The sequence below is a fragment of the Crinia signifera genome, chromosome 5, assembly GCF_055691185.1.
Source record: "Crinia signifera chromosome 5, ASM5569118v1, whole genome shotgun sequence".
NCBI lineage: Eukaryota > Metazoa > Chordata > Amphibia > Anura > Myobatrachidae > Crinia > Crinia signifera.
The window spans coordinates 323445441-323459132 of NC_139221.1; the positions used below are offsets into that span (position 1 = coordinate 323445441).

Consider the following 13692-nt stretch of genomic DNA (forward strand, 5'->3'; position numbering starts at 1 on the left):
CGTTAAAGTCCCAGAGCAGAAGAGCTAACACTTACTTCCACTCCTCAGGCGGGTAAGCCTGCTCGTACTTCTCTCGGACGTGAGACACTCCCATATCCGGGTGCAGCCAATGGACCTCCTCCGAGCGCAAGTGACTGAGACGTAATCCGTAAGAGGAGACGCATTTTACTTTGTGACTGTCCACGATCTTCTGGATTATACCCTGAAATAAAAGAAATCATTGGGTGTCATCTGGGATTGTACAGGACGCGCAATTTGAGCAAGGTGATAACAGTAATAATAATAATAACCAGCTAACCTTTAGCATGGTGTCAGAAATGCTTCACGTTTATAGCACCAAAATAAAAAGCCCAGAAGTGAGCGGTTGCCAGTTACCAGTTACAAGCCCCTCCCATCCCAAGCCACCTATCCATGCTCTTATCCTGGGGATATACGAACCGCTCAGCTGCCGCTGTATATGGTTAGCAGTCTATGGGAAGCCCACAGGAAATTCAAGGCCTTGATATCTACAGAATATATTGTTCTACACTTTCTGGCGTGACTGCAGGGGGGGGGGGGGGTATCCACAGTCCTTCAAAATAGGAAGGGAAAAGGTCTTTTCTCAGGAAACCCTTCTGATGACAGGGCAATGTATGTATACAAGTCTCGTATGTAACGTGCACGGCATGTCCCAAAAGTATACCCCAGTCAGTTACCATCTCTCATATAACAGTAGTGACCAGCAATGCTTACCCTGACGTCGGTGGCATCCCCATGCCGGATATTACTGGCCCACGTCGCCGGCTCGCTGTTGCTTTCAAAGTAATGGAAGACTTTTAGCACTCTTTCGATGGCCCCCGGTGACCTCTCCATGCCGGTGCTCAGACGGGACTTTGCGTTGGAGTTCGGAGTGTGGTTCAGGTTCGGATCCAGGTAAGCCGCGGCCATAGTCTTGCTGGATGCTAGGTGTCTGTCATATTCTGCAACAGAAAGCCCAGGGTCATCATAGGAGGCACCAGAATTAAAGAGACACAAGTCAGGGGAGGGAAATGGAACGGGTGAGATTGTCGCAGGGGATGGATGATATGTGTGCGCTTCACATAACCAGTTTGTCCACCACGAGCATCGTATGCGCTGCACACACTAGGTCGGTCCCGCAGGACAGGCCTCGCACAGAATTTACAGTGAGCATTGAGGGCACACTGATCCTACATATTCAGAAACCTCTTTAAATGATTTGCAGCCCAGGAGATCATTTGAAATTAAGCAATTATTATGTAGTGTGTGCGCCCCACATCTGGTGTTATCGGGATCATTCTGGCTGTCGAAATTGGTCTAGTCATTGTGGGGCAGATGTATTAATCCTGGTAAAAGTGATAATGCACCAGCCAATCAGCTGCATTTGAAAAATGACAGGTCGTTTTTTGATTGGCTGCTGCATTATCACCTTCCACTTTATCACCTTACCAGGATTAATACATCTGCCCCCGTGTTCCTTCATCGTTCTGTAGGGACACAACAAAGGGTATCAACAATTTTTGGGATGGGAAAGCCAGCACAAAACATGCTATTTCCACACTTATTACTACGTCCATAGTTACACGCGGTGTTACGCAGTGAGTGCTCATAAAACGACTCATTTATACAGATCAGTAAAACAGAACCTAGTCCCTGGAAAGAGTTAATCTCCGCATAGGATAAAGAAGAGACAATCTGGAGATTAGAGGCCGTCCAGTCACATCGTGCGCCGTTCCGTCCCTGCCCAGGGACATACCTAGATCCTGCAATCTCCAAGACTCATTACGACGTGATGCAATGGGGGGGAATTTGTCCTCACACTTTGCCTTGAAGAAAAGTCATTTTTAAACGCTCGTCTCAAGAGGGATACAAACCTCTAAACGGTGGATTAGAGCAGCATCAGGATTACATCCCGGCAAGGAAGAGGAACCTTGTCAGAGGAATTTGTGGGGAGTACACACCCTGTAAGGTTGGGTTTATACACAGGGACGGAACTGTTCAGCCAAGTCCTGGCTACAGAACACCTATTTAACTCCTGCTGCGCCAGCAGCGGCTTCACCACCTGGGTGCTCGGGGCCACCTGGGAAAGGCTTACAGCGGGAACACCTCTAGCTCTGCGGCTGTTGGGGAACTACAAGTCCAGTATTACCCTGCGCTATCTACTGCAGTATACATTCTGTAACCTTTCTGCTGCAATTCTGCTCCTTATGTTTAATACAAACCCGACATTATCGATGTTACAGAAGACGTCTACGGGCGCCAAACCCTGAAGCATGTATAATATTACACAGCGTTGTCACCTGATTAATGAATGTACATGGATAAGTGGGTTAACTAGCTCGTTAAGGAGGTGTACTCGGTAACAGTTACGGCAACGCCAGCAGTTGGTCCCCGGGAATACACTGGCAAGTCCTCCCGGGTTCAGATTTCAGACCCTGCGTTTATATGCAGCTCACTCCTGAGCACAGCTCAGACGGCCCAGTTCCAGTTATTGACACTGCATACATTTCCTGTTTGCCGCTATATTTGTGAATCATTCCCACACCTCTCTGTAGGTGAGGATAGCCACACGGGCTCACAGACGCCATCCAACGTCATCTCCTGCTATATATTCTTAGGATGATCCCTTCAATCGCAGCTGTAAGCAATATGTTGCTGCTTTGTAGACAGACAACTCCGCTCGGGTGGAAGTCAGCCGCCTAAGATTTTAGTAACGTACGTAGCGGGGAGAAGGGTGTTGGGAAAAGGTATTGATTTCTCTTATTGTAGCGATATTTCTCTGAGGTCATGAGCTGTCTTGTTGTGTGTCACAAGAGCCTCTGCAGTAGGAAGTAGGTCAATGATTTTTCCCATGCTTTGCGAACTCTCCACACAAACACAAAAAGAACCATTTACAAAAAAAATAATAATAATTTATAGCTCTTTGATCTACATTTATAGATGTAACGATGATTACCTACAAATGAGTCTATTACTGTAACAATACACATGTGCCACAGTGTTCTGATCGGTCGTTATTGGGGTCACATGAGGAGACGTAGCCTACAGCCTGCCTGGGAAAATGACATACACATTTGTGAAAAAGGTTGCAATCAGCTCGGTGGTTTCAGAGTTTGTCGCAATAAGACAGACAGACAGACAGACAGCCAGCCATCATCATTTATAAGATGGATGGATGGATGGATGGATGGATGGATGGATAATCACCTGACTAACCTATAGTGTAGTGCTTGCATACACTAGACCAGAGGCATAAGATATGTGGACCCCTGGCCTAATGTAGTCATCACGCTGATTAGAATACGGACAGTAGGATACATACAGCTGGCTCCCTGGGAGGCTCTCACGCTGATTAGAATACGGACAGTAGGATACATACAGCTGGCTCCCTGGGAGGCTCGCGTGCGATTTGGCACGCCGATTGGCTGTGAGATTCAGCCAGCCAATCAGCATCTGGACAGTCTTTGTTTCAAAAGGATTTCAAATTTAGCAGCACTTCCCACCGCCCGGCAAATAGCGCTGCAAGCTCCCAGCCACGACTGCCTGGACACCACATAGGTGCTTCACTGATGGCACACACCTACGGATCGGCGGGGACCTCCCCAATAAAGCCCCCCCCCCCCCCCCCCCCCCTCCAGAGTGACCCCTGCCCAGGCTGAAGCCCGGGGCTGTCTCCGATGCCCCAGGAGTGGTGGTCACCGGGCTGATAAATGGTTAAGATTAGATGAACCTATTGTGTAATGTTGTGGAACTACAAGTCCAAGCAAGCCTGCACTGCATGCAGTGACTTGCATGAAGGGCATTAAAGGGTCCGCTGGGTCTTCTAGTTCCACAACATGACAAATAGTGAAATAAAAAACCAACCCAGGAACAGTATATATAAATAAATAAAATACTACATGCATTCACACATACATTAAAAAATGGATGTCAAAATAAAAAAATAAAAAAAGTATATAAAGAGGCGCAGAGGGGACAGAGGGGAACGGGTAAAGTAATACAGTCTCTGTATAGCGCACACGGTAACCTCTATAGCGCCAACCGGTACATTCAGACCGCCGCTCTTTTTTCCCAGCGTTGTAAATAGGATGTAAGAATTTTTTATTTTTTCTGGATGAACGTTCTCAGGAAAAGCCTTTTACTGCCGACGCGAACATCCTATGAACAACAGCATCACCAAAATGTATCCTATTGGCTTCTGCAGGCTTCACTTTAATAGCGAGGGTGCCGGCATCCCCCGTAACTAATCTAATTCTGCACGGTACAACCACCCCGCTAATATGGTTCCGTTTAATACAAGATTAAGAAAGGCTGACAATTGAAACTGACAATTTTTTTTAAACCCAAAACACAGCTACAAAAAGGGCCAAGTGTATTATACCGGCAGTTTGGTGTACTAGCAGCCTGGAGGAGGAACACCTCCAAATTGAGGGTCCTGAACACCGTCATTTCCCAGCACATATGCAACTCTGGCACAGCCTCAACACAGCGGGAGAAGGAGTTAAACATGTGACTGTAGTGGACACAATACTGAGTGGTCATTATAATGATATAAATACAGGAGGCTTCTGGGTAAAGCCAATATACACACTGTGCTCTGTAAAAGGTAAAGCCGTTCTGGGCATTCCAATCTAGGACCCATTAATTAATGCCAGCTAGTGCCCAGTGTTATGTCACGGGCATCTGGAGGACCTACAATTATAGAGTGGAACTCAACAGTATTTTAAAACATTACAAAAATACTCTAAAAACAATGGTTCCGAAACTTTTTTGAATCACGGTACCCGAGAGAACCAGAATTTTGAGTGGCACCTTTAGGCAAGTAGTACTTTAGAAAAAGAGATTATATTTAATAAACTGTATTTCTATGTCATCCAGGATTCACGTCTGTTTGTCCACATATCTTATGACTGGCAGGCACAAGCACTGCTTTGGACCATATAGAATTTGAATTGTTCCTGGACCACCAACCCAGGGCACCTCTGCCTGCAACACCCCAGGGTGCCACGGCACACAGTTTAGGAACGCTTTTTAAAAGATTTCTTTAGTAAACCAAGATTTAAGCAGTAGGGATCAGCGATCCCAAAATGCTGTCTGTGGTGAAACATAACGAGTGTAAAAGTAACGTACTAAGATGTTTTGTTATACCACAGCTTTGGTAGGAGGTTGACTGAACGCCAATAATGACATCCATCATAATTTATCTGCATATCCCAGACTGATCCTTTATCTGCTGCCTTATGGATGAAATAAAGCGCTTTTGGCATACAAGTAGCTTCAGGCAATATTCGGATTTTAAAAAATTTTTAATAAAAAGGTCAGCTCCAAATGGTACAAGCAATAGCTAACATCAGCTCTAGACAAAGCCAAAGGGATGCGAGTAGCAATCATTCATTTCAACTAGTTCAGGTCATCTTAAATCACCTGGTCAAACAATATGACGACGTTAGCAAGTGCTTTATTTCCACCATAAGGCAGCAGGAATCATAGAACCAATATGAATAATAAAAATTTTTTCGAGGTTGCTTATTTTAAAATGCTGATAAAATGGACAATTCACCGTTTTATAGTCTGCAGACAGATGACCTTCGTCTATATAAACCGTCTGATAAATGCACTCAGCTAGTGATGGAAAGGTCACTCCATAACCTCGAGTCTGTTTCTGCCGCATGGCAGGAAGATTGTCTGTACAAGAGTAATGAAGTCAGACTGATTAAAACAATTAGGCATCTTCCATTGGGAAACAGAAATCTTTCCCGGGGAGGGAAGACAAGGCCTCATTATCCTTTCACAATGATTACCTCCACCAGGGCCTGGCCTACTTCTATTGTCAGAATGTATGGCTCACTCACTACAGCGTCTTAGCAGGCAAAACCAATGGAATGGACCCAGATTTGCTGCTGTTGTTTTTAGGCGTAACCAGAACCAAGAGTATAGCAAGGTATGGCAGCTGGACTATCACAGTGAGTTGTACCAAGTGCCCGTAGTAGAAATTATTTCTTAGTAGTACTAAGAGTGCCCGCCGTAGGCACACGCCAAAAGTGGGCATGGCCATGTCTCATGAGGAGGCGTGGTCATACAAAACTAGACAAGTGGTTACATGACAATAGGGGCAAGGCCACCTTATGCCACACAATGTAATTAATCTTACACATTATACCACACGCCATAATGCCCATTACACATTATGTCGCACACTGTAATGCCCACTTCACATTATGCCCCAAGCCCATTACTTATTATACCACAATCCATAATGCCCATGACATATTATGTCACATAAGTGCTGCTTACCTACAGGCTAGATGCCAGGAGCTGTGTACTCGATGCCAGGAGTTGTGGTCTTGTTGGCACAGGGGGTTTAATGCTTGTTGCCATGGGAGGAGAAAATGCTTGTTGCAAAAGGGGGGATTACATGCTCATTGCCGAAGGGGCTCCCTCCAACCATGCCAGCTCATGCCCCTCTCCCCACACAGCAGCACTGTCATGTGCAGCTCCCACTGGCAGTGACTTCCGGGCCCCCACCCCAGGCTGCACAGAGCCACAGGCTTCCCTCACCTCTCCGGCGGCTCTCGCCCATTTCAAATATGGAGTCTATTCGTGAGCCAATCGAAGCTTGTGATCAGGCAGCTAATCACCGTGGCTGCTTGTACGCGAGCTCTGATTGGCTCAAGAAGTAAAGTACAAGCCCATCGGCTCCTGCCATGTTCCAGGCTGTGGTTGAACAATGACAGGTAGGAGCTGGTTGGACATGGAAGCCGCATCAGTGTACCGCCGTGCATCGGGCACAGTGCCTCCCCGCGTGGATGGTAGGGTATGAAATACTGCCTGCTGGCACAAGTCGGCTAAAAAGAAGTGAAAAAGTCATGTCAACCTAACGCTTGGGTCGACCTAATGTTTGTCGACCTTCACAGTGTCAACCTAGCGACAGTACACCCTTGTTAAGTGAATAGTAAAATCCAGCTGACATAACCAAGAGGGCTACAACTCCCAGCATCCTCTGCCAGCCACGGGACACAAGCTGCCTCCTCCAGTGCTGAAGAGTCAGCGGTTACTGAGTGTTGTGCAGACTGCAGGCTGGATCCACCCACACAGCGGTACATGATGAGTCAGTGTAGGAGCAGGGCAGGGAGGCATCCTGTGACCCCGGGTCAGTGCTTGCTGTGTCACTGTATCACCACACTCATCGCTATGTGGGTACAATGTATCACAGGGGCCTTTCCAGAAGCAGCTGCTTTCCCTTTCTGAAGTCTCAGGCATGTAATAACATGAATTCGCACATTCCATGGCTCAGATGGAGAGGACGGCTCCGCGTAATGCACTAATTTACCGGCCACGTCTGCTGGTCACCACCTCCGGGTCAATGAGCGGTTGGTGCGCAGAACACAAGCACACATTGTCCAATACCCATTTACAGTTTCTTATACAGGGCGGAACGTTTTACCCTTATGCTGTGTACACAAGGGGGAGATATATTGCTCAGTTTCTACTTTACATCAGCGAACAGAGATGGTCGCTGATGAAAAAGATACTGCCGGGGGGAGCCCGGCAGTGGTAATCCGCTTGTCGCAGGAGCATGTTCCTGCGACCAGCGATCACCACAGGGGCAAAAACGGGAGCGCACACCCGGCGATATATCGCCGGTGCACACTCCCATTGCGGGCAATATGGTCGCTCAGCGACCATATTTCCCGCGATTTTGCACAAAATCGCCCCTGTGTGTACGCACCTTTAGAAGTAGAATTTTCAACAAAAAATCACTGCTAAGTGGGTGGCTGCAAATAACAGTCACAGTTCCCAGAACACTTGGCAGGTGCGCAGTGACAGTTTCACAAATGTCTAATTCCAGAGCACAATGGTGCTTTTTTTTGCCAGGTGACTTCGAATTCAAGCAACCAATTTCAACGCCAACATTTATCCGACCTCTAATTTGGCGTATGGTGTGCCCTGCGCACACACAAAATCCCAGGAATAAGTCACTCAAAAAAATAACCCTTCGGCTATTAATATACAGATGAGAACATCTTGTGGATGGACGTACCGCGCATTTAAACATCAATTCTACAATCTATACATATCAATCACTGAAAAGTGAAATAAAGCTCTGCACAGCTGAACCAAATTACATCACAGAGAACAGAGTCTACCCCGTTAGCTGCGAGTATTGATAATACATTCGGAGCCACCTCAGACACTGCACCCGGCCAGGACAGGTACGTCTGAGCTCAGCCACGACAGGCCCTGCGCACAGCCAGTTAATAAAACGCCAGTTTGTGTGTCCCTCGATCCTCTTAGTCGTGTCTCAGGGGCCAATGCTAGTTCCTATATTTACCAATCACTTATCCTCCACCAGTAAATGAGCTGTGATGCCAATAAACCCAGATGATAACATCTTGTATGTGCAAAGCTCAACCTTCTGACCTGAGCTGCGATCGGATCTCTCGGCTGGAACGTTGGGAAGCTCATAACAGGAACGTCTTTGTTTTTCTTTGTTTTACCTCTGATAAACCCAACAGAGTTCATTATAGAAGCAAAGTGTATTATACAGGAGCAGAACTAGGAAGGTAGGTGCCTGATTAGAACATATCTGGGTTCATGGTTTGGTCCCAATACTGCACTCGGTATGTTCACAGCCTACTCACATCTATACGGTGTCTCACGCTGGGCCTTCCGCAGCTAGGCCAATCCAGTCTCCTACCCATGGTAGATGCCGGCCCAGCTCTGACATATGGGGGGAGATCATGGACACAGATGCCGAAACTCACCTTTAGATGCTTAATACACCTTTCAACTCTGAATTTTTGTTTCATGTTCTTCACTAGAAATACCACATCCACCTTTCAGCATGGAACCTTTCTGGACAAGCTGTCTGGACCCCTCCACAGCCTTCTGCTCCATGGGAGGTTCTATCCTCCCTGTGAATGACTTAGGACATCTGCGTAACGCTTTGACAGGTAAGAGTCAACCTCCAGAAACCAACTAGCCGTTGCCAATGAGAAACCTGGCCATTAGGCCATCTCCCTCCAACATCTCTCTTGTTCTATTAGAACCTACTGGTGTTACTTCAAAGTGTCATCAAGAGCATTCCAAATGCTCTAGAACTGTGGTCCTCCAGGCACACCAGCAGGCCAGGTTTTATGGCTATCCCTGCTTATTCACATATGGTATCATCAAGCTGACTGCGTTACAAATGAAGTCACCTGGGCCTAAGCCTGGATAGCCATACAAACCTGGACTGTTGGTGTGCCCTGAGGACCTCTGCTCTAGAACACGTCTGGCAAATGATTAATGCCTTCCGCTGGTAACCAGGCCACGGTTGTATTAGGCATATCCAGAATAGGCTGGAAACCAAGAACCAAAAGTTCCTTTTTATTTCTTGCTGGTGAAATAAATAAAATGCTAATCTGCCAGTTCCACACAATAGTTTTATCTTATTCAATTAGATATCAGGCCACCATTTCTGGATGACCTTATCATACAGCGCACTGAGAACATCGGCAATCTGGGTGGACCAGTATGAGATAGCGCCTACCCTTGTTTATCAATGCCTATTTCCACAGAGTGTAAGAGTGCGAGCAGGGCCCTCCTACCTCTATGTTTGTCTGTGTTACTACCCCATTTTATTACGGTTTTGTTCCGAAATGTAAAAGCGCACCAGAATATCCTGGCGCTATATAATGAGCTTGATAAACAGAATGTGGACTATTGTAAATTGGAAGGGTTGCCTTCGTTAGTGACATAGGTAAGCTGGTTCGCGACAGATTACCTCGCAAACCCTTTAATTCAGGTACCAGTAAGGATAAGCTACGTTCTTACAGAGGGTTACCTAGCTAATCCCACAAGCAGCATATAGCTAATCCTTCACAGGTAGCATTCTGTAGGTTAGGGCTGGCCAACCCAGTCCTGGAGATTTCTATGAACAGTTCATGTTTTCCAAACCACCTAGCTGGGGCACAGGTGCAGTCATTACCAATGGTCACATTTCCCACACCACCTAGCTGGGGCACAGGTGCAGTCATTACCAACCGTCATATTTTCAAACATGTGCTGCATTCATTTCTAACCGACATTCTAGAGATCCTCAGGTGGTCTGGAAAACAGGAACTGTTGACAGATTTTGAGGACTGGTTTTGGCCACCCCTGCCGTAGATATATCCCTATCCTCCGTGACGGATCAATCCTACAGTGAGGGCACCGAACAGCAGTGAGAACAATTCACTAGAGATATGGGAGGGACCCTGATGAGGGAGTCTCAGTGACTGAAACGCAGCACCCTTCTGAAAGCGGTAACCCCTAAAGCACCCCCATAACTGCAGCCCCAGCCTGCCACATAGTATATTGGCCATATTAAGATGCGGTGCATCTATTTAGGATGTGTTATTTTGCACAATTACACACAGCATTTCCTGCATATTAATGGACTTACTAGCGCTTTAAGCGTTCAATTCTTTTTAAAAAAAAGTCCATTCATGACCCCAATAACCGAGAGCCCTGACTTTAGCAATTTCACCCTCAGTGAGTGCCAGGAACCCATTCATCCATCCCCTCTCTGCAGTCCGCCGCTGGCACTTTGTTTGAACACGATTTTTATCATGGCGTTTGTCCCTCTGGAGCGGCTCCCGATGTAAACAGTACACAATGCGAAGGAGCTTATTCAGCAGGTTCACTAAAGGGTTAATCTCCTGGTTTTGGCAGATCCCGCAGCGAGAGCAGATTACTCACAGACTGTGCAGAGAGATCCCCCCGGGGCCAGGTTTGCACATGGCAACTGATTTCCCACCATTCACTTCTGTTTCCACTAGTGACCCTGCCACAGCGGAGGATGGGGGGGGGGGGGGGCGGCAGTATCGTGACGCAGCCATGTTGTATCAGATATTTCAGCGCTGGCTTCCATGCAACAGAAGGAGCCCGAGTGGGACGATTCACACAGCAGAACTATCCTGACGTGTGGGACTGCAACTCAAGTTCCGGGTGATTCGGATGTGTGTGTACAGGGGGAGGGAAGCCCGTTTCTGAGCTCTAACACCTAGAATTGGGCTTGGAGCAGGAATAAATTATTCTGGTGGCTGGAGAAAAAGCACAGAGCGACACAGGTTTGTGCTTGCACACACGCATGACCCACTCCAATTAGCATAAAGCAGTGAATCCGGCTTCCTCGATTCCCTGCAATTCCAGCCACTTTCTGTGCAACTCCGAAATCAAATCCATAATTTGCTTCCATATTTAAAAGTATCGTGCAGCCCCAATACGAGAGGCAGGTCTGGGACAAGATGTGACACAGTAACGCAGGTTTGCGAACTGGGCGAACGTGTCTCAGTTGATGAGGATGGTCACATCTTCGCTTGCGTTCACGTTACATGCCTGCTATATAATTACACGTCAATAATATGGGTGCCAACTGAAAATACAGTCCTGAACCACAAGCACGCAGCCCACCCCTAGCTCGTGCCGGGCATCTGTACAAGGCACACTCAGTGATGACGGCACCTCACTACCACTGCAGATTTTTCCCTGCATTGTTTGATGCCTGGTTACCTAATTAGTGGAAACGGAACGTTGCACCTAAACGTCCTGAAATGCTGGCTTATCCCAGAGACTTCCTGCTAGCGAGACTGTGGGGCTTCTCCTACAATTACCTGTACGGTTGGGAAAGGAACAGGCAAGAGCACGGAGAGGAAGGAGCATCGTGCTGGATATATATATTATGTATACGTTTCCCCTGTGGATTTCAGAGCATTTCAGAGCATTTGTGGGGAAGGAGGCAGTTTGTCACCAGGCTGAGTGAAGGCCCTTACAGTAAAATGCACAGTAGGCAAACAAGTATTTATAGGGAAGGACTGATGAAATGCGGCGGGGGGGGGGGGGGGATCTTTGGGGGAGCACTTCTCAAATGGGCAGCACATGAAAACAAAGACACCAGAAAACAGAACACCTAGGGCCTTATTCTGGTTGGTGCGGCCGGGCCGTACGCGTACGTCCCGGTGTTTTTCATGATCTGCGCATGTGCAGATACGCTAATGCGCCGGCGCGAACACTCCACAACGCTTACGGCCGGGTCTCAACGTGCGAAAAAACCTGTACGCGAGTGTACGGGTAATGGGGCGGCATAGGGGCGTGTTGATGGGAGCGGCCGAAATAATGAGGGAAAATGGGCGTAAATATGGGTGTACACGGGGGTGTGCACCAAAAATGAGCGGTGCTACCACCGCACGATCGACTAAAGCACCGTTCATTTCGGACACAAAACAGGCGGCCACCAACCGACATCTCAAACCACCCCTACAGATACCGCATGCCAGCGTGCGCCTGGGTTAGCTAATTTACGCTGATTACTACCAAACACATACACCTGAATGTAATAACCAATGCTGCAGTCTATTAAGTCCAAACCATGATTTCACTACCTGCAAGCCACACACACAGCACTCTAACACATTGGAAGGTTATCTTTCTATACTTCTCTACATTTAAAGGTTTGTTTAATTTAAGGTAAGAATCTTTGTAAGACCTGCTTATATATGCTAAGGTAGGTATTTGTTAAACAGGTCGACACATTCACTACGTGCTTTCATCGACTTTACACAGTAGCACACTCAATCTACACAAGTCGACATGTGTCAACGTGTTCACTCTAATACAAACATAGGTTTTGTATTTATTATACAATAACATAAACCGCATCTAACACCTACAAAGGATGTTTCAGCAATGTTTTAAGCCCATGGCCACTATTTTGCACATTAATTAATTCAATCAATTAATTAATTTTCATAATTATAGTTGAAAGGCAACATTTGCAGGTCCATATATATGAAGGGTATGTCAGCGTACACGGACGTATGCTCACTCTCACGAGCGGTGACATAAGCTGACTTTTCTATTGAAAACAATAGGGACCCGTCCGTGCAAACTGGCGTACGCTCAGATCTCCGCAAGAAGTCGGTGGGGAGACGGACGAAAGACGTCCGTAAACGGCGCCGTACGCTCAGTTGTACGCCTGTTGTCGGAGTGCAAGGGCTGGGCCGTCCGCGTACGTTGCCGTACGCTCATTTGTACGCCACTCCCTTCTACGGTATTTCTGCCCGTAAGTAAGCGGCTGATTTGTGGGTGGACCTAACCCTAACGGCCGCGTACGGCTAGCGTACGTTAATAGTGAACGTACGCACGTTTGGCCGCTCCGATCAGAATAACCTCCCTAATGTGCCTAAAGTCACGGTGGCTCTAGAGCAGTGTACAAGGTATATAAGTTCCACTGTACGTACAGGAGGAGTGTGTATATGTACACATCACACTTGAGTGTCATACACAGAGCACACACACAGTCTGGAGGACACAATTGTGTCTATGACCATAAGCACTTATGGATCAAACACCAACAAAACCAGTTATAAATGTAGTAAGTATAGTGCACAAGGTCAGTATTTAATTGCAGAACCGGAAATCAATCTGCAGGGGGGGGGGGGGGCTACTGTACTGACAACATGCAGACAGATATGGAATGAGCAAGCGCAATGGCGGTGGGCAGTAGCCCAGCTCAGTTGTAAACCGAAGGGTGAATTAAAGCTGCCCAGTACTGGTGGACTGCATGTAAAAACAGACAGTGTTTCCCCTGCATACAAAAGGACAAAAGTGAACAGCCACCACCAGTTTGAATGCTAATAACTGGTCTTTTATTACCTGGTGGGACAAGTGTGA

General features: G+C 47.1%; 1 protein-coding gene across 13 annotated transcripts in view; it reads right to left on the reverse strand.

Moving 5' to 3' along the window:
* PTK2 (protein tyrosine kinase 2) overlaps positions 1-13692 on the reverse strand; it is a 188512-nt gene that overhangs the window by 99259 nt on the left and 75561 nt on the right. For all 13 annotated transcript variants that reach the window (XM_083144914.1, XM_083144911.1, XM_083144910.1 and 10 more), the window contains 2 exons: positions 733-959; positions 36-202 (listed from right to left, as the gene is read on the reverse strand). In XM_083144914.1, coding sequence (XP_083001040.1) covers positions 36-202; positions 733-927 — 362 coding nt within the window. In that variant the 5' untranslated portion in view covers positions 928-959. The remainder of the gene's footprint in view (positions 1-35; positions 203-732; positions 960-13692) is intronic.